The sequence below is a fragment of the Camellia sinensis genome, chromosome 6 (assembly GCF_055761805.1).
Source record: "Camellia sinensis isolate YWXY chromosome 6, ASM5576180v1, whole genome shotgun sequence".
Lineage (NCBI taxonomy): Eukaryota > Viridiplantae > Streptophyta > Magnoliopsida > Ericales > Theaceae > Camellia > Camellia sinensis.
Window position 1 is genome coordinate 70,682,608 of NC_138966.1, and position 20,018 is coordinate 70,702,625.

Below are 20,018 nucleotides of genomic sequence, written 5' to 3' on the forward strand. Positions count from 1 at the left end.
CCTTCTATTTCCGACCTTGATGTTCCTATAGCAATTAGGAAAGGTGTCCGAAATTGCATTAAACATCCTATTGCAAATTACCTCTCCTATCAAAGACTATCTAAAAACCATAGAGCTTTCACATCTAGGATTTCACACTTGTTTGTTCCAAGGAATATACAGGAAGCATTGGATGATCCAAATTGGAAATTAGCAGTCATGGAGGAGATGAATGCTTTAAGGAGAAGTGGTACTTGGGAGATAGTTGATCTACCCAAAGACAAGAAAACAGTTGGGTGTAAATGGGTGTTTACGATAAAATGTAACGCAGATGGAAGCGTCGAGAGATACAAGGCGAGACTGGTGGCTAAAGGCTTCACTCAAACTTATGGGATCGACTATCAGGAGACGTTTGCTCCTGTTGCTAAAATAAATTCCATCAGAATACTGTTATCTCTTGCAGTAAATTCAGATTGGCCTCTACATCAACTTGACATTAAAAATGCATTTCTCAATGGTGATCTTGAAGAGGAGGTGTTCATGAGCCTACCGCCGGGATTTGAGCAAAGACTTGGAAGCGACAGAGTATGCAGATTGAACAAGTCATTATACGGACTCAAACAATCACCAAGAGCGTGGTTTGAACGCTTTGGGAAGGCAGTTATCAGTTGTGGCTTCTCGCAGAGTCAAGCAGATCACACAATATTTTATAAACATTCAAAAAACAGTAAAATTGCAATTTTGATTGTTTATGTTGATGACATCATTTTAACTGGTAATGATGAAGCAGAGTTAGCAGCCCTCAAAAAGAAACTCGCAAAAGAATTTCACATTAAGGATCTGGGAGCCCTCAAGTATTTCCTCGGAATGGAATTTGCAAGATCCAAGGAAGGTATATTCGTTAATCAGAGAAAATATGTTCTTGATCTCCTTGGAGAAACAGGTATGCTTGGTTGTAAGATGGTGGAGACTCCGATCGAGCCTAACTTGAAGTTACAAGCTGCTAAGGCTGAAGAAGTCAAAGAGAGGGAACAATATCAGCGACTTGTAGGGAAATTGATTTACTTGTCTCATACGCGGCCTGATATTGCCTTTGCAGTCAGCATGGTAAGTCAGTTCATGCACTCACCAGGGGCAGAGCACTTTGAGGCCGTTTATAAGATCTTAAGATATTTGAAAGGAACTCCAGGGAGAGGCTTACTGTTCAAGAAACATGGACATCTTCAAGTTGAAGTATACACAGATGCAGACTGGGCAGGAAGTGTTACAGACAGGAGATCAACATCCGGATACTGCTCCTTTGTAGGTGGGAACCTAGTTACATGGCGGAGTAAAAAACAGAATGTGGTAGCTAGAAGTAGTGCAGAAGCAGAGTTCAGAGATGTTGCCCATGGAATCTGTGAAGTAATGTGGATTAAAAGAATTCTTGAAGAATTAAAGCTTTCTCACCCGACACCTATGAAGGTCTATTGTGACAACAAAGCAGCTATATCTATAGCTCATAATTCAGTTCTACATGATCGCACAAAACATATAGAAGTGGATAAACATTTCATCAAGGAGAAAATCAATGCTGGCATAATCTGTATGACCTACCTTCCAACAGGTGAACAATTAGCTGATGTGCTAACGAAGGGACTACACAAGAAGCAATTTGATAAGCTGACTAGCAAGCTGGCTATGGAAGATATCTTCAAACCAGCTTGAGGGGGAGTGCTGGAAATTTATGTTAATAAGATAGTGGCATATGATAATGGTGTTGGTGGCATATAATGGCATGTATAGAATATGATAGTGGTGTTGGTAGAAGATAGTGGCATGTATATAATATGATAGTGGTGTTGGTGGCATATAGTGGCATGTATAGAATATGATAGTGGTGTTGGTGGAAGATAGTGGCATGTATATAATATGATAGTGGTAGATAGTGGTAATATATAATAGGTAAGTGGCATATAATGGGTTATAATGATGTTTGTAATATCTCCTATATAAGGAGTGTCATTTGGTCTTGTAAGATAAGAAGTTTTGAATATAACAGAAATATATTCCTTCTTCCTCATATTTTCGGAGTTCTTCTTCCTCATATTTTCTAAGTTTTAGTTCTCAAACCGAGAGTCCCGTGCTACTTCCGTAAGTCTCCGCAACTTACTTTGGACCCTCCCGAGGTGTTTGGGGCATTTCCCGGTCCTTCTCATGACTGTGACACGGTTTTGGCCCCCCCTACCCCCCCGGTGTCCTATTTCCAAGTTTAAGTGTGGAAAAAGTGTCTCTTTCCAACTTAGTTTTCAAACCGGGAGTCCCCGTGCTAGTTCCGTAAGTTTTCACAGCTCGCGTTGGTCACTCCCGAGGTGTTTGAGGTGTTCCCGGCCCTTTTTGCGACTGTTACATGATTTTGGCCCCCCGATGGCCTACTTCCAAGCTTAAGTGTTAGAAAAGTGTATTTTTCGACCTAGTTTTCAAATCGGGAGTCCCGTGCCTGTTCGTTAAGTTTTCACAACTCAAATTGGTCCCTCCTGAGATGTTCGAGGTGTTCCCCTGGCCTTCTCGTGATTGTTACACGATTTCGGCCCGCCGAGGCCTGTTTTCAAAGCTTAAGTGTGAAAAAAGTACCATTTCCGACCTAGTTTTCAAACCGGAAGTCCCGCGCTAGTTCCGTAAGTTTCCACAACTTACATTGGTTTCTCCTGAGGTGTTGGAGGTGTTCCACGGGCCTTCTCGGGACTGTTACAGGATTGTTTTGGCCCCCGATGGCTTATTTTCAAACTTAAGTATTTAGGAAGTGCATTTTTTGATTTAGTTTCCAAACCGGGAGTCCCATGCGAGTTCCGTAAGTTTCCAGAACTCACGTTGGTCTCTCCCTGGGTATTTGTGGTGTATCCCGGACCTTCTCTTGACTGTTACATGATTTTGGCCCCCCGATGGACTATTTTCAAGCTTAAGTGCGAGGAAAGTGCCATTTCGGATTTAGTTTTCAAACTAGGAGTCTCGTGCTAGTTCCGTAAGTTTTCACAACTTACATCGGTCCCTCCCGGGGTGTTTGACGTGTTCCCCGGGCCTTCTCGTGACTGTTACACGACTTTGGCCCCCGACGGCATATTCTCGAGCTTAAGTGTGAAAAAAGTACATTTTTTGATTTAGTTCTCAAACCGAGAGTCCCGTGCTAGTTTCGTAAGTCTCCGCAACTTACCTTGGACCCTCCTGAGGTGTTTGGGGCATTTCCCGGTCCTTCTCGTGACTGTGACACGGTTTTGGCCGCGCTCACCCCCCAGTGTCCTATTTCCAAGCTTAAGTGTGGAAAAGTGTCTCTTTCCAACTTAGTTTTCAAACCAGGAGTCGCCGTGCTAGTTCCGTAAGTTTTCACAGCTCGCGTTGGTCACTCCTGAGGTGTTTGAGGTGTTCCCGTCCCTTCTTGCGACTGTTACATGATTTTGGCCCCTGATGGCCTACTTCCAAGCTTAAGTGTTAGAAAAGTGTATTTTCCGACCTAGTTTTCAAATCGGGAGTCCCGTGCCTGTTCGTTAAGTTTTCACAACTCAAATTGGTCTCTCCTGAGATGTTCGAGGTGTTTCCCGGACCTTCTCGTGATTGTTACACGTTTCGGCCCGCCGAGGCCTGTTTTCAAAGCTCAAGTGTGAAAAAAAGTACCCTTTCCGACCTAGTTTTCAAACCGGAAGTCCCGCGCTAGTTCCGTAAGTTTCCACAACTTACATTGGTTTCTCCCGAGGTGTTGGAGGTGTTCCACAGGCCTTCTCGGGACTGTTACAGGATTTTTTTAGCCCCCGAGGGCTTATTTTCAAACTTAAGTGGTTAAGAAGTGCATTTTTTGACTTTGTTTCCAAACCGGGAGTCACATGCGAGTTCCGTAAGTTTCAAAAACTCACGTTGGTCCCTCCCTAGGTGTTTGAGGTGTTCCCCGGACCTTCTCTTGACAGTCACATGATTTTGGCCCCCCGATGGACTATTTTCAAGCTTAGGTGCGAGAAAAGTGCCGTTTCGGACATAGTTTTCAAATCAGTAGTCCCGTAAATTTTCACAACTTACATTGGTCCCTCCCGGGGTGTTTAACGTGTTCCCCGGGTCTTCTCGTGACTGTTACATGATTTTGGCCTCCAATGGCTTATTCTCGAGCTTAAGTGTGAAAAAAGTGTATTTTTTGATTTAGTTCTCAAACCGAGAGTCCCGTGCTAGTTCCGTAAGTCTCCGCAACTTACCTTGGACCCTCCCGAGGTGTTTATGGCATTTTTCAGTCCTTCTCATGACTGTGACACGGTTTTGGCCCCCCCACCCCCGGTGTCCTATTTCCAAGCTTAAGTGTGGAAAAAATGTCTCTTTCCAACTTAGTTTTCAAATTGGGAGTCCCCGTGCTAGTTCCGTAAGTTTTTATAGCTCGCGTTGGTCACTCCCGAGGTGTTTGAGGTGTTCTCGGCCCTTGTTGCGACTGTTACATGATTTTGGCCCCCCGAGGGCCTACTTCCAAGCTTAAGTGTTAGATAAGTGTATTTTCTAACCTAGTTTTCAAGTCGGGAGTCCCGTGCCTGTTCGTTAAGTTTTCACAACTCAAATTGGTCCCTCCTGAGATGTTTGAGGTGTTTCTCGGGCCTTCTCGTGATCGTTACACGGTTCGGCCCGCCGAGGCCTGTTTTCAAAGCTTAAGTGTGAAAAAAGTACCCTTTCCGACCTAATTTTCAAACCGGAAGTCCCGCGCTAGTTCCGTAAGTTTCCACAACTTACATTGGTTTCTCCTGAGGTGTTGGAGGTGTTCCACGGGCCTTCTCGGGACTGTTACAGGATTTTTTTGGCCTCCGATGGCCTATTTTCAAACTTAAGTGTTTAGGAAGTGCATTTTTTGACTTAGTTTCCAAATCGGGAGTCCCGTGCGAGTTCCGTAAGTTTCCAGAACTCACGTTGGTCCATCCCTAGGTGTTTGTGGTGTTCCCCGGACCTTCTCTTGACAGTCACACGATTTTGGCCCCCCCGCTGGACTATTTTCAAGCTTAGGTGCGAGGAAAGTGCTGTTTCGGACTTAGTTTTTAAACCGGGAGTCCCGTGCTAGTTCTATAAGTTTTCACAACTTACATCGGTCCCTCCCGGGGCGTTTGACGTGTTCCCCGGTCCTTCTCGTGACTGTTACACGATTTTGGCCCCCGACGGCTTATTCTCAAGCATAAGTGTGAAAAAAGTGCATTTTTAGATTTAGTTCTCAAACCGAGAGTCCCGTGCTAATTCCGTAAGTCTCCGCAACTTACCTTGGACCCTATTTTCTATTATTTTTCACTGCACACAAAACACAAAAAGAGACACAAAAATGCACTTGTTAGTTTGTCTCTTGCTCTAAAAGTAGTCCACTATAATGACTTGTAAGACCCACCAACCATCTATATATATGTGTGTATGTATATATGCTAAAAGGGTTTATTATTGTTGAATTTGTAAATTTGAATTGAAGGGCAGTTTGGAAGAAGGCCATGGGAGAGGGAGAGAGAGATGAAGGTCAAGATCATCAGACCTCTTTGGTTGATTCTTCCATTGACAGAACTGGTTTGTCTTTCTTTCACTTTCTTTCTCTTCCCTTGTTTTTTTTTTCCCCCTTTTCTGACAGTAACCATAATGTTTTATGTGTGTGTGTATATTATGTATTCAATTGTGTGTATGCATGCATGTATTTGTGAACTTGGCGGATAGATAAATAAACCAGACCAAACCAAACTAAGCACTTGTGTCTCAATCAAGTTGGTTCGGATAGATAAAGTCACATCTCATAATATGACACATTTGTCTTCACATATATCCAGTATCCTTCATCTAAACCTTACCTCAGTTTGTAATGGGCCTTTTTATGTCCTTACAGTTTGAGTGGCTGAAGTCCAGTCAAGAACTAACTAGTTTCCCATGCACCACAAGCTTAGGCTTAATAATTTGCACGCTGAGTGCATTTGCTATCACTAGAGAAATTATTTGTTTATGTATTCCCAGGGCAGTTTTTAGAGCTTTGATGATAATATCTATTGTTCCTGAATCTTAATGTTGTGGGGCATGCGGTAAGAACTCCTTGACATCTATCAGAATGTATTGGCCGAGGAGAGATTCAAACAAATTATTGATACATTATCAAATTCTGATTCCACATATTCTGTAAGTTTTTCTGTCCTGGAAGCATAGAATTCTAGTTTGAAGTTGTACTGCTGTAATTAATTTCATCCTAAACCTTATTTATGAGTATTGGTGGTCCCTGACACTAGGTTCTCTACTGTTAGTCATATGAATTTGGATTCTGGGTTCCTATCACTAGAGAACTTCAAAGCTGCCCTTTCAAGTATCCAAAGGCAGCCAAAGGTGGAATGTTTAAAAGGTATGGGTATTTTATTAGATTTTTTTTGACCTTTCACATGCATTTTTTTGCTTTTACGATTCTCATTATTCTAAATTCTAGTCCTCCCAAAGTAGTCCACTAAATTCTAGTGAGTAGGTGAGTAGTAAATAGAAACCAATTTTATTGAAGTTTTTTTGTTTTTGTTTTTTGGTTCAACAGGTTAATGCTGTTGCCCCAGGGTTCATTGCATCTGATATGACTGCTAAGCTTGGGGGAGACATTGAGAAGAAAATCTTGGAAACCATCCCCTTGAAACTCATTTTGAATCGTTTAACATGAATCGAATTGTGAATCATGCGATTCACCATCGATTCTGTCCCAAAATAGATTCACATCGATCTATGCATGAATCATGATTTGAATCGTGAATCAAATCACAAATTGTAAGATATTGATAAGATAGGTACTATTTTCAACCACAATTTTACCTCTTAATTAATGGGAACAGTAGGCCGTTATTGCTGTTAGAGATAGACTTTTGTTTTGTGGAAGTTCAGTTTTTTAGTGGATCTAGAGTTGACTACGATGCTCCTGGACACTCATGTACTACTATGCTTTACAGTGCCGATGGAAGTAGGTAAGGTTATTGAAATTAAAGATATCAAACATGATGTAGGTTGGTTCCTTGATCATTTTCTTGTACCCCTGCTCTTTTTGTGTTTTTGAATCCCTTGATGAAGTATAGCTGGTCAAATCCTGTTAATCATTCAGCCTCTTCTCTTCATTCCTTATCCTTTCTTTCAGATTGTTCTCTTGCGGAACGGGTAAAGATGGGGATTCTTTCCTTGTTGAATGGAATGAAAGTGAAGGAGCAATAAAGAGGACATACTCTGGGTTCAGAAAGAAATCTGTTGGTGTTGTGCAGTTTGACACAACTCAAAACCACTTTTTGGCCGTGGGTGAAGATCACCAAATAAAGTTTTGGAACATGGACAATAATGACATTCTCACTAGTATGGATGCAGAGGGTGGACTTCCGGTCAGTGTAATCTTTATAGTCGTTTTGGGAAACACCCAGCTTGTTTGAATTCAGCTCTTACTTTATGACATTTTTTTGCCTTAAAAGAGTCTTCCTCGCTTGAGATTCAACAAGGAAAGAAATCTTCTCGCTGTTACTACAGCAGACAATGGAATAAAGATACTCGCTACCACTGCTGGTCTTAGATCTTTAAGAGTAGTTGAAGCCCCGTCCTTTGAAGCATTAAGATCACCTATTGAATCTGCTGCAATTAAGGTCCTTCAATGCTTAAGTTTTCATTTTTTTATTATATAATATTTACATATATATATTTGGGTTGAAGTATTTATATCATGGGATCGATAAAGACCTTTGGGTTCATTGATCAGGTTTCTGGTTCTTCTTTTTTTTTGAAATTTATTCAGAAAACAAATTCTGAAAACCAAACCACTTTTGTTTTGTTTCCACCTCCCCCTTTGTATGCCAAATGTTTGTTGCTGCAGTAATTATGTATGCTGATTGTCTAGACTGGAGTTTTATATGTTAGAACTGAATTTTACATTATATACTTGGTTCCAATCACAGTACACCAGTGCATGTTTAAGAGGTGCCTGCCCATGAATACTGTTGACTTTTGTCACACGATGAGCATGTTCCATTTTGAATGGAACACAGAGAATGACCAAAATAGAGTGATTCTATGACTGCCAAGCAACTTTTTATTCTTTTATTTTTTATGTACAATGTCACATTTGTTTCTTTTGGACTGATTATACATTTTGGTTTACCCCCTAGAATGGAGTTGATCCTATGGCTAGAAACATGGAAAAGCCAAAAACTTTGGATGATGTAACTGATAAAACCAAACCCTGGCAGTTGGCCGAAATTATAGATCCTGCTCAATGCCGGCAGGTTACCATGCCAGACAGCATGGATGCAGTCAACAAGGTGTGTTCCTACTCATTTGTTGCTGCAGAATCTATCTATCGGATTACGCTCGCCTGACACATCTACATCCAGGTTGCTCGACTACTCTATACAAATTCCGGTTTTGGTGTATTGGCACTTGGGTCTAATGGCATTCAGAAGTTATGGAAGTGGACACGCAGTGAACAAAATCCAGGTGGAAAGGTAATAGCAAGTTGGGAGTAATTTCATTTGCATGTTTTCCTGTTTCTTTTCTTTTATTAGTCGATATTTGTGGAGGAGAATTCTGAACTCGGTGAGGGTCTAAAGGCCACTGCCAATGTTGTTCCACAACAATGGCAACCAAACAGTGGTCTTGTTATGACTAATGATGTCACAGGTGTCAACCTTGAGGAAGCAGTGCCTTGCATAGCACTCTCAAAGAATGACTCTTATGTAATGTCAGCCTGTGGCGGCAAGGTTTCTGTTCTTGACTGTGTTTGTAACTTTGTTGCATCTGTATGCATGTCACATTCGTTGTCACTTTTAGAAGGTGTGTCACTGCATTAGAACATAGATAATATTTCATACATATTATTCCCTTGACTATCTTTGTTTAGGTTTTGAGAAATAGGATCATAACATCAATGATATGTGGAATGGTGCTCTAGATTTTTTTTTTCCCTGTTACTTTTTCTAAACTACTGATTCAGTTTGCTTCTCATCCAAAAATAAAGGCATTGGTTCAATTAGATTAACAGATTATCGTAGAAAGATTATTAATGACTAGCAAAAATCTGGGAGCTTAATGGGATTCTAAATATGACTAATTTTGAAGTGCCATTAGAAGAGGATTTGGGTTCAGTGACAGAATCCTTATTTCAAGCGTCCATTTTAATAAAATTATGCTCTCATTAGTCTATACATGCATTTGAGTTGTCATGGTAAAAGAAAAAAATGTGAGCAAGCAAATCCATTGAACTCAATTTATGAATACATATGTTTAACAATATTAGTTTTGTAAATGTTTCCTTTGACTACATGCATGTTATCAGGAACAATTGTTGATAAAGTAATTGCGGAGCTTGAGACCTGTGGATTCCAATCTTTGATTGCTGGAATTGGTGGGAACGGTCTTCAGATTTCCTTCCACTCTTCGTCCTGATTTTCTCAGAACAGGCACTAATCTTAGTAAGAATTGCTGCTCCAATTTGAAATAATGTCTAAGATTTACGCTTCTCTCACCATGTTCTGTCAACAATTGGTGTATGTACATTATTGTTGTTATTGTTATTTTTGTTGCACAAACTAGGCACCTTTTTGTTTCTGTTCTTGTGAAGTACCTGGAATATAACTGTGGGCTTGAGATCCCGTTTCCTGCTTCCTGTTGTTTGAAATAACTGTAAAATTGTATGGCATCCAGGTTCCAAATAGATGCTAAACCTGTTCGGGTTTTGATTATTTGATGGTGCTTTTTCTTATTTTTAAGAAGCACCAAAACAAGTTGTTTGGTAATGATAGGAGTGGCTTAAAATTAAGTAGATATCCTGATTATGGAGGTGTTTCTTAGCTTATTTATTAAATATAGTCCATTAAGTACAATCAATTATAACAATTTTCAAAATCGCTGCCAAGTAAAAGTGACAATTCCCAGCATTTTACTATTTTAGAAAATTTAAACAACCTTTATCAATAGTCACAGCCATAGTTGTCAAATCGAGATTCGTATTGTGAATCGAAATGGCCTCGTACCGAATCGTGAATCGAATCGAATCGTGAATCGTAAAGATTCGGTCACTTTTTCTAAATTATATAAAAACATATATCTACATATTTAGATGTTAAATATATCTTATGAATATAAAATATTTAGACTTAAATTAACAATAATGTTATTTTGAATGATAATCATGTAATTTAATAGGTAAGAAGTTAACAAAGGTTTCTATGTAAAATCATCATCTTACCTTTTTTTTATATATATATATTTTTTATCAACCATTCTTAATAAAGATAATAACCAAATAGACAAACTATTAATTTCTAAAATAACAATAGCTAACAACGATATTGATATTTGGACAATAAGCATATATACTTTTCTAAGTAAGAGTGAGCAAATAATAAGAAAGAATTATTTAGGATATCTTCTTTTAAAGCCTAAAATATTTTAAAAAGTATAACTGACCTTACACATGTAATATTCAATATAATAAAATAGTAATAGATAATTCATAGTGCAACTTTAATCTTAAACATCTTTAGAAGATATATTACAATTTTTTGAAGGGGAAAAAAAATGAGAAGAAAGGTTAAAAATATATTAGATCTGACTGAATCTGATTAGATCCTATAAAAAACTCCATGATCACTAAAATAACAACAAATCATATATATATGTTGGTTATTTTAATATTAAATGCTATTATTATATCATTTTCACTAAAAAGATGAAAAAAAATGAGTCGAAAATATGTCGAATACTATAATTTCAAAAATTACATTAATCGTAAAAAGTGAATCGAATCGTGAATCGATTGTGAATCGTGCGATTCACTAGAGATTCACTTTCAAAATAGATTCACTCATAGATTCGTATCGATTTTGTAAAAATTGCGTATCGAATCGCGAATCGTAAGATTCTGACAACAGAGGTCACAGCTTATTTCATTATCACCTCCAGGTAAGCATCTTTTAAACAAGTTTAACCCCAAATGGACCTTAGTTTCATGAATGCGTAATTTGCTGCTGAATAAGTCTTGTTTGGATCAGATTTATTTATTTGTTTCTTTGTTTTTTTTTTTAAAGATGTCGAAGAACTCAGTGAGGAGGTAATTTAATTTCATTGCTGTTCTTTTCAAAGGCATACAGTTCTCAAGTAGCAAGCTTAAATTCTTAATAATAAGTCTTATTTTTTTCATTCTTGACTTAAATGACTATAATGTCTGATATTTTTCACTAGCAAGCTTAAATTCTTAATAATGATTATTGGAGAATTTTGGTGAAAGTAAAATCATCAAAAGTTTATGACTATTGATCTTTCTCCTCTATAATTGAAGCATGTACATTCTCAAGTAGGAAGGTATTTCAAATAACCTACTCTGATTCTGTTTTGAATTGTCATTTTATATTTTGCATTATATTTAAATGTATTAGAAATGTGTTTCCATTTTACTTTGTCCAACTTTTATGCATGTTTGCTGTTCAGCTGCTTCAGCAGCAGAGAATTAAGGATCCATGGATACTAATATCGGGCAGCTATATGGAACTCTTATTGATGTACTAGTCATTTGGGTCCTTTTGTATTTGAGAAATTTCCCAGAAAGATGTATTTAGCAACTACATATTTTTTTTCTTCTTTATTTCAGATTGCTGATAGAAAATCCAGTTCAAAGATTAGGTGCAACAGGGGCCAGAGAGGTAAAAGCAATTTTCTACATTTAATCGAGGCTTATTTGCAAGTGATGATGGCAATAGAAACTACGCAAGGCTGTAAGTTAATTTTTGCAGGTAAAGCAACATTTTTTCTTTAAGGATATCAAGTGGGACACGCTTGCAAGGCAGAAGGTCCTTTGTTTGAATCTTCTTCTTCTTTTTTGTTTTTTAACAGAAAGCAATCAATTGTTAATGAATTTGCAAACTCACCAATGTTCACTTGTTATGTGCAGGCCATGTTTATACCTTCGGCTGAAGCACTTGACACTAGTTATTTTATGAGCCGCTACGTTCGGAACCCGGAAGATGAAAATGTTGGTGGTGACAGTGACTTCGATGACATGACTGAAACATGTAGTATTTATTATTTTTAAAAAAATGTATAAATGTCTATGACGGGTATTTTAATTTTGTTTTCAAGCTTAGTTTATTTATTATTTTAATAAATATCAATTATTTGTTTATCATAGGTATTTTTTTTATTCAACCACATAAAATTAACACAATTTTTTTTTTAAAAAAAGAAGCTATGGCGGCGTTTTTTAAACGTCACTATATCTCAACCCTAACGGCTAAATTTTTAAAATGTATAAATGTCTATGAAGGCGTTTCAAAACGTCGCTAAATAACATAAGGTGACTTCAGAGACTGTTAGTAAGACATTTGGCGGCGTTTTTAAAATGCCGCCTATACTCAAATCATGATGTTTTTAAAACGTCATAAAGCTATAGCGACGGCCGCGTCCTCGACGTTTGGTCTTAAGCGTCACAAAAAGAATTGGCGGCGTTTTTTAAACGCCGCTAAAAATAGATTTTCCAGCAGTGATTCTATAATCTGAAGATTTTCTCTAGAATTTCTATGTTTTCTTATGGTATAGAGTGAAGTTCTTTTTGTGTTCTTTTTTTTTGGGATATTTAATCCATGTTTAAGTAAGCAAATGCCTCTACCATAATTTATGGTTTTTTCCTGTGGACATAGAAAAAAATCTAATAATTTTAATAATTTGAATCTTTGAAGGTATGCACAACGGATGAGACATGCAGATATGTAAGAGTTAGTGAACTTTTTGTGTATGAGAAATTTAGTAGGGTTGCTGCGCAGGCTGTGGAGGCTGGTGATATCTGTGCTGTTTGTGGTATTGATAGTCAGGTAGAAAAAAACTTGTTTTGCATTGATCAATTTTTTTTTCTCTCTAACAGTACTTGTAAGATGAATATTTGTATCAATCATTTTCTTTGTTGAAATTGTGGTAACTGATTTATTTTTCTTAGATTGGTGAGACAATTGCTGACAAAATTTCTGGGAAGCCACTACCTGCCATTAAGGTGGAAGAACCTACAGTGAAAATGGCTTTTTCTATCAATACTTCACCTTTTGTTGGCCGTGAGGTATGTTGGTTTGTTTGTTTGTTTGCTTTTTTTTTTTTTTTGGGTAAGAGGAGAGGTATGTTATTAAACTGTGACTTTGAAAATTTGCTCCCTAGTTTCACAATTTAGTACTGATTGAATCATCAAAACAATTTTATTCTCGAAGTTTGTAGCCATTGATACTAGTAAGTCTTTACTACATGATTCTCGCATTCATGTGATTTCTTCCTAATTCATGGGTCATGTCCCTTTGTCAAAAACAAGTTGGGAAATCTGAAATTCTCGTGTTCATCTGTTTCTGGATGGATCTTTTGTAATGTTACTTGATAATGATGCGACAAGCCCAGAGAATTTGCAACAGTACCTTAAGCGTATTGTTGCATGTTATGAACAATATAAGATATTCTTGATACATTATATATTGTTTCATCCTCAAAACCTGCTATCACATTTCTTTTTCAACTTTACAAATTCATAAAATTTATATTAGATCTGAACTTTTCAGTGTGCATCAGTGTCCTAAGAATAACAAAGCATGAATGCTTGAATCGTGCTATTGGAATCTCTGCATGACTGAAGCTCAAGCCTCATGATTTCTTAATTTTTAAAGCAACTAAATCTATTGTTTGGTAACGTTTACGTTTTCAGTTTATATTTACAAAAATTTTATAAATTGGTTTTTGTTTATTTTTTGTTTATTTTTAGAAAAACATAAACTACAAACGCGTTTGGTAATTGACAAAATGTTCAAAAAATTTTAAAAATATAAAAAAGAGTGAGAAATGGCAAGTGGTGGCAAGTGGCGGCGAAAGACGGTGGTGGAAAGTGGTGACGGTGGGTAGTGGTGGGTCGTGGCGGGTGGGTGATGGTGGCGAGTGGTTGGGTGACGGTGGCGAGTGGTGGGTGGTAGTGAGTGGGAGGTGGTGGTGGCGGGTGGTGGGTGGTGGATGGCGGGTGGTGGTGGGTGGCGGGTGGTGGTGGTGGTGGTGGTGGTGGTGGGTGGGTGGGTGGGTGACGGTAGCGGGTGGTGGGTGGTGGATGGCGGGTGGTGGTGGGTGGCGGGTGGTGGGTGGTAAGTGGCCGATGGCGGGTAGTGGTGGGTGGCGGGTAGGTGGCGGGTGGTGGTGGTGGTGGTGGTGGTGGTGGTGGGTGGGTGGGTGGGTGACGGTAGCGGGTGGTGGGTGGTGGTAGTGGTGGATGGTAGTGAGTGGGAGGTGGTGGTGGTGGCGGGTGGTGGGTGGTAGATGGCGGGTGGTGGTGGGTGGCGGGTGGTGGGTGGTAAGTGGCCGATGGCGGGTAGTGGTGGGTGGCGGGTGGTGGTGGTGGTGGTGGGTGGGTGGGTGGGTGGGTGGTGGTAGTGGTGGTGGCAGGTGGGTGGCGGATGGCTGGTGGTAGTGGGTGGTGGCGCGTGGGTGGGTGACGGTGGCGGGTGATGGGTGGTGGCGGGTGGTGGTAGCAAGTGGGTGGCGGTGGTGGTGGTGGTGGTGGGTGGGTGGGTGGGTGACGGTAGCGGGTGGTGGGTGGTGGTAGTGGTGGTGGCAGGTGGGTGGCGGATGGCTGGTGGTAGTGGGTAGTGGCGAGTGGGTGGGTGACGGTGGCGGGTGATGGGTGGTGGCGGGTGGTGGTAGCAAGTGGGTGGCGGTGGTGGTGGTGGTGGTGGGTGGTAGTGGCAGGTGGTGATGGTGGTGGGTGGGTGGGTGACGGTGGCGGGTGGTAAGTGGTAGCAAGTGGGTGGTGGTGGTGGTGGTGAGTGGTGGGTGGTGGTGGCAGGTGGGTGGGTGGTGGGTGGTGAGAGGTGGTGGTGGTGGTGGGTGGTGAATGGTGGTGGCAAGTGGGTGGTGAGTGGTGGGTGGTGAATGGTGGTGGCAGGTGGGTGGTGAGTGGTGGTGGCAAGTAAGTGGCGAGCAGTGAATGGTAGTGGCAGGTGGTAGATGGTGGCGGGTGGATGATAGGTGGGTGGTGGTGGTGGTAGTGGCGGCGAGGGGTGGGTGGTGGTGGCGAGTGGGTGGCAGGCGGCTGGTGGCTAGTGGTGGCGGGTGGTGGTGGTGGTAGCAGGTGGGTGGTGAGTGGCGGTGGCAGGTGGTGGTGGAGGGTGGGTGGTGGTAGCGGAAGACGGTGGTGGAAAATGGTGGCGGGTGGTGGCTAATGTTGGGTGATAAAAAAAAAAAAACTGAAAACTCAAAATGGAAACACATTTTTTGTATTTTCATTTTTTGGCCAAATTTATAAACTGAGACCACTGATTTATAAATCAAAAATTTTACTAAACAAGTTTTTATTTGAGTTTTTAAAATTTTTGTAAATATAAACTGAAAACTGAAAACGTAAGTGTTACCAAACGGCACCTTAGTGACTAATAGAGAACGAAGTTTTTTCTGGATAGAAGGGCACTTCTTGTTAATACGTATCTATTAGAAATTGGGCGCCCATGTGGCATGACCCTTAGAACCTTTTGAACCTGAACCTTTTGAACATTATCTATGTAAGTTTGAATTTGAATTCAAAACTTATTTAGATATCTGTTCAGGATATCTATATCTATCATATCAATAGATATTGGTTATATATCAGATTATATGGTTAATCTAAAGATATACGTATATCAGATATACCTTATGTGGTTTTTACCCATAACTTTTTTCCCAGACTCTCTCCTAGAAAACAACGATCAAGCCATTTTGCACTGTGACTTGTGTGGGTGATACTCATTTTGTAGTATCACTCCACTGTTGGGTTCGTTGACTGATCAGATTTTGGAAGCACGTAATTTACCCACGAGGTTGTGTCATTAAGGTATGATCCGAATTATTTTTATCCGCTGACTTACATTGGTATCAGAGCCTATATGGGTTTTTTCGTGCTTATTTTTTATGCATTAAAATATGTGTATTTTTTTTTATATAAATATATACACATTATATGCATGAAAATTAATGGAGGAGGAAGATGAAGTGCACGGTTTTTTGCACTTCAACTCTCATTGATTGAGAATGTGATACACTTCATTTTTATGTTCATTAAATGTTATTTTTAATGCCATAAATGTTTTTGTTGTGAAAAATGGAGTCCGGTAGTACAAAAATCAAACTTGAAAACACCCTAGAAGGCGGAGCGTGGGCCTCACGCGCCACCTGACGCCGTGAGAGGCTTCCACGCGCCTCCACGCACTCTCACGCGCCTCCGTGTGCCCTCACGCGTTCTCACGGGCCTCCACGCGCGCATCAGCGGCGCTGTCCACGCGCACGCCCTTCGCGCCACACGCGCGCCGCGTGCTGAGACGCGTCTCGAGCCGCGCGCCGAGCTGCGTTCCGAGCCGCGCCGCTCACCGAGCCGCTAGCCGAGCCGCGCGCATTGAGCCACGCCGTTTTTCCTCCACCGGCTTGGCTGCTGAAGTTAAGGGTCTGTTTGTTTTGTTTTTTAAATTCTCAATCGCGTTAAATGGTCATAATTAATTCGTTATAGCTTTGTTTTAAGCGTGGTTAGTACCGTTAGACTCAGAATTATATTTTCTATCTTTTGTAAAATTTTGAAAATTTTATGAAAATAAAAAGTATTTTTCCTGTGATTATAATTCATTATTTATGCTTTAAAATGCTTATGGTATTGCATAAATTATTTTCTGGGGTTGAATTTTTTATTGTAGACTTCCGAAATGTTTTACTATTTACTGGAATAATTTTTTCAGTTTATCAGATTCTGGAATTTTTTATTTCTAATTTAATGTGTGTTTATTAGTTATTTAGAATTCCAGAAAAATTCAAAAAAATTTCAGAAAATTTCAGAAGTGATACAGTTTCTGTTATGGCATAATTTGAATATTAAATACAGCATATTATTTTTTTTAGGGTTTGTAATATGTTGTGATTAGAATAGCATGATTAATTATTTTTTATTTTAATTCCGTTATTAAATGTAGCATGTATTGATTGTGAATCTACATTATGATGCTATTGTATGGAATTAAAATTTTTTATCATGCTTTTAGACATGCCATAGTCAGTGGGAGGTTATTCGGTTGAGAGAAATCTTTGTAGATTAACTCTCGAAAATCAATATTTTGCGCATAAATTAAATTAAATTTTGGATAATTGTCACCTGTGGCGCAAGAGATGATTATGAGCATAGTGGATTTTCGATCTTGCGACTTGTGTAATATTGTCACTATTTAATTTAGATTTTTGTGGCAAAATTATATTATGCTAATCAAATTAATCCCAATGCGAATTTCTCTCTAAATTGACTTAGCTTATGGAAGTTAATTAGTTGACCTAGACTTAGTAAAGATGTTCAAATGTGAACAATGTAATCCCATTCTTTAGATGAGCAAAAGTCTTGGAGACTTTAGGTCAAGTCTTAATTGTGCCAAAGTAAGGAAACATGACTCAAAGTCGCCGTGGTTTTGTTGTCTTGTTTGGCATAATAAAAACTAATGTGTGCGCTATGGTTAGCGGCACGCTACGTAGTTTTGGTTGGCGAGTTTTGGAGTTATGAAATTAGTAAGCCCTCAATAGATCTGTATATGATCTTGACTATTGAGCTGCGCGGATTGACTTTGTAATTTGACTTGTAAATAATGTTACATCATTGGATGAAGTAACATTCAAGAGTCACGTCATCTAAGAAATGCGAGCTTAAATAAATTAGTCATTAAGTGTAAGACGAGTAGCCAGTATGAGCAGTGTTTTGCTCTCTACCCAATTATTGGGAGTGGATGGAGCAAAATTTCATGCACTATAATAGTGTGCGTTGAAATATCACGTGAAGTGAAAAGATTAGCGCTTAGTGGCTGCAAAATCTATTAACACTAAGTGAAAAGATTAGCGCTTAGAAGCTGCAAAATCTATTAGCATTGCCAACTTGTCTAAGTCTGGACACTTACTGTTTTCACACTTGAGTGTGAGACATGAGGAGGGGCTTCTTTGTAGTGGATAATAATGAAAAGGTCAAGGCTGACAAGGTTGTTATGACTCTAAGAATTTGACGCATCGCTTGTGAGAGCATTGTGTTGAATTAGACTCTTCAGCCTAATTCGCGCTTAAGTTACTTCAGGAGTTGTCATAGATTGATAGCTTATTCTCTCCTTCTAGTGGATAGTAGAATTAATTGCAAGTAACTATGAAGCGAGAAATAGAGATGGCAAGAAGAGTATCGTCATCTTTCAACTAGATGCAGTAAAGTGTATGGAGAATAAAATTGACTTGAAGGTGCAGGGGGATAGCACTTACTAGTTAAATTTGCGACTTAGGTGCACTTGATATCTCCATGACATCCTTTTATGATCTAGTGAATATGAATTAGTCGTGAGTCATTACCTAGTTGGACCTAAACCTTTAAAACTTGTCTTCGAGAACTCATACATTAAGATGATTGGAATTAGTTTATGACATTGGTTATGAACCAGTGGCTTATTATACTTAATCACAGTAATGAGATGATGACACGATGGTTTGAATAGGCCTTCTCGGGCCCACTCGCTTATGACATCCTGCTCTCATGTGAATGTGTAACTTTGTTCGCAATGGGTGCGCACAAGTAAGTAGGAAAGCCGTAGAAGGTCATTTGTTTTGGCGCATTTAGTCTACTATGATATTTGTGACTAAATATGTGTAAGGGTATGATAGCGAAGCCTCAATCTCGACATAGTTATAGGTTACGATACGCATTTGAGTCAAGATTATTTGATCTCCCATAAGTCAAAAGTTTTGAGATGATTTTTGACATAGCACATATGAGGTTGAGATTAATGAGATAATAGCTTTCGTGCCTTTAGTTTTGACCAAGGCGGCGAGTATCTATTTGAGTTATTTTAGAAAACTCTGTGAAGAGAGATAGATGCTTAGAAAATTGATTATTCCTAGTACTCAACAACACAATGGTGTAGTAGAGATGAGGAATTAAATATTGTTAATGTTAGGTGGATAATGGCGCAAAATGTTTCCCAATTGGGAATTGCACTAGTTTGTTGCCTATATCCCTAACTAAGTGCCCTCCATATCAGATTTTACACTCCGTTTGAGTAATGGGTTAGCGGAGAGCCATCTATGGGCGATCTGTAACCGTTAAGCAGCTTATCTTTATTTTACTTCTCATAAGATTGCGAAGTTAAGACCTAGGGTTCTATAGCGCATTATTGTATGTTGTCTTGTAAACACAAAGGGTCGTGTGGCGCATTATTGTATGCGGTCATGTAAACCCTTCAGGTCATGTGCATATAGGTAAGCAGCTTTGTGGTAGTGTAACAAAGTTACATAAAGTTTTATTAGTAAAGGTGACGTGAATAGAGTTTTTTGGAACTCTATAAGATAGAGAATTCTAAGCATAACGCTCTATATAGCCTAGTTGAGAATGGAAATAAATTTCCAATATCCTAGGGACAATGGGAATGATGTGCCTACTAATGGATTTACTCCATTAGAGAAGAATACTCTACATTCTTAGTTGCGTGGTAGCGAATGCGAAAATTTTCCACGTCATCACTAGGTGATTGAGAGGGAAACATTCATGATTGCTCCGCAAGATGATAAAGAGCCTAGGATAATGCCAAAGGCTCTAGTCCCCTGTTTTTAGAAAGTGGATTAATGTTGCGCAGCTTAAGACAAATTCTTTGAGGATTAACCATTTCTATAATTTGGTTGACTTTCCATTATGACGCGAAACTGTTCTAAAGTTATGCGTAATTTGGATAGTCATTGTCGAGGCATAAGGCTCGCTAGATACCGAAAAGTCGCACCATTGAGGAAAGTGTAGGCCATGAGAAGACTTTCTCCTGGGGAGTGAGGTTATTTTGACTTAGGCTATGATTGACATAAGTTCAGAACATTGATTTGTGGACATTGTGACCTAACTTTCTCGTTAGAGAATTGGATAAGTAGATCCGTAGGGATTTACCTTCTGCTTTATGGTGAAAAGTTAGGAGCGCAAAAAGATTGCTAGTTCCAATAAATCTTTTACAGCCTAAAACAGTTATCCAAATAGTGGTTCTTAGATTTCGTCAAGCCAT

General features: G+C 39.4%; 1 protein-coding gene across 32 annotated transcripts in view; it reads left to right on the plus strand.

Annotated features, from left to right (window-relative positions):
• Positions 1–20,018, plus strand: part of LOC114316730 (putative elongation factor TypA-like SVR3, chloroplastic) — a 112,445-nt gene that overhangs the window by 70,096 nt on the left and 22,331 nt on the right. For 15 of the 32 annotated variants that reach the window (XM_082873942.1, XM_082873941.1, XM_082873943.1 and 12 more), the window contains exons 1-7: positions 9,272–9,407; positions 11,425–11,495; positions 11,585–11,636; positions 11,727–11,783; positions 11,885–11,965; positions 12,669–12,800; positions 12,923–13,039. In XM_082873942.1, the coding sequence (XP_082730068.1) occupies positions 11,479–11,495; positions 11,585–11,636; positions 11,727–11,783; positions 11,885–11,965; positions 12,669–12,800; positions 12,923–13,039 (456 nt within the window). In that variant the 5' untranslated portion in view covers positions 9,272–9,407; positions 11,425–11,478. Of the gene's footprint in view, positions 1–5,428; positions 5,521–6,547; positions 6,969–7,096; positions 7,332–7,418; positions 7,587–8,105; positions 8,259–8,330; positions 8,442–8,546; positions 8,697–9,271; positions 9,598–11,424; positions 11,496–11,584; positions 11,784–11,884; positions 12,032–12,668; positions 12,801–12,922; positions 13,040–20,018 lie in introns of those variants that run through there. The other 17 variants (XM_082873935.1, XM_082873936.1, XM_082873933.1 and 14 more) reach the window with 17 other exon arrangements.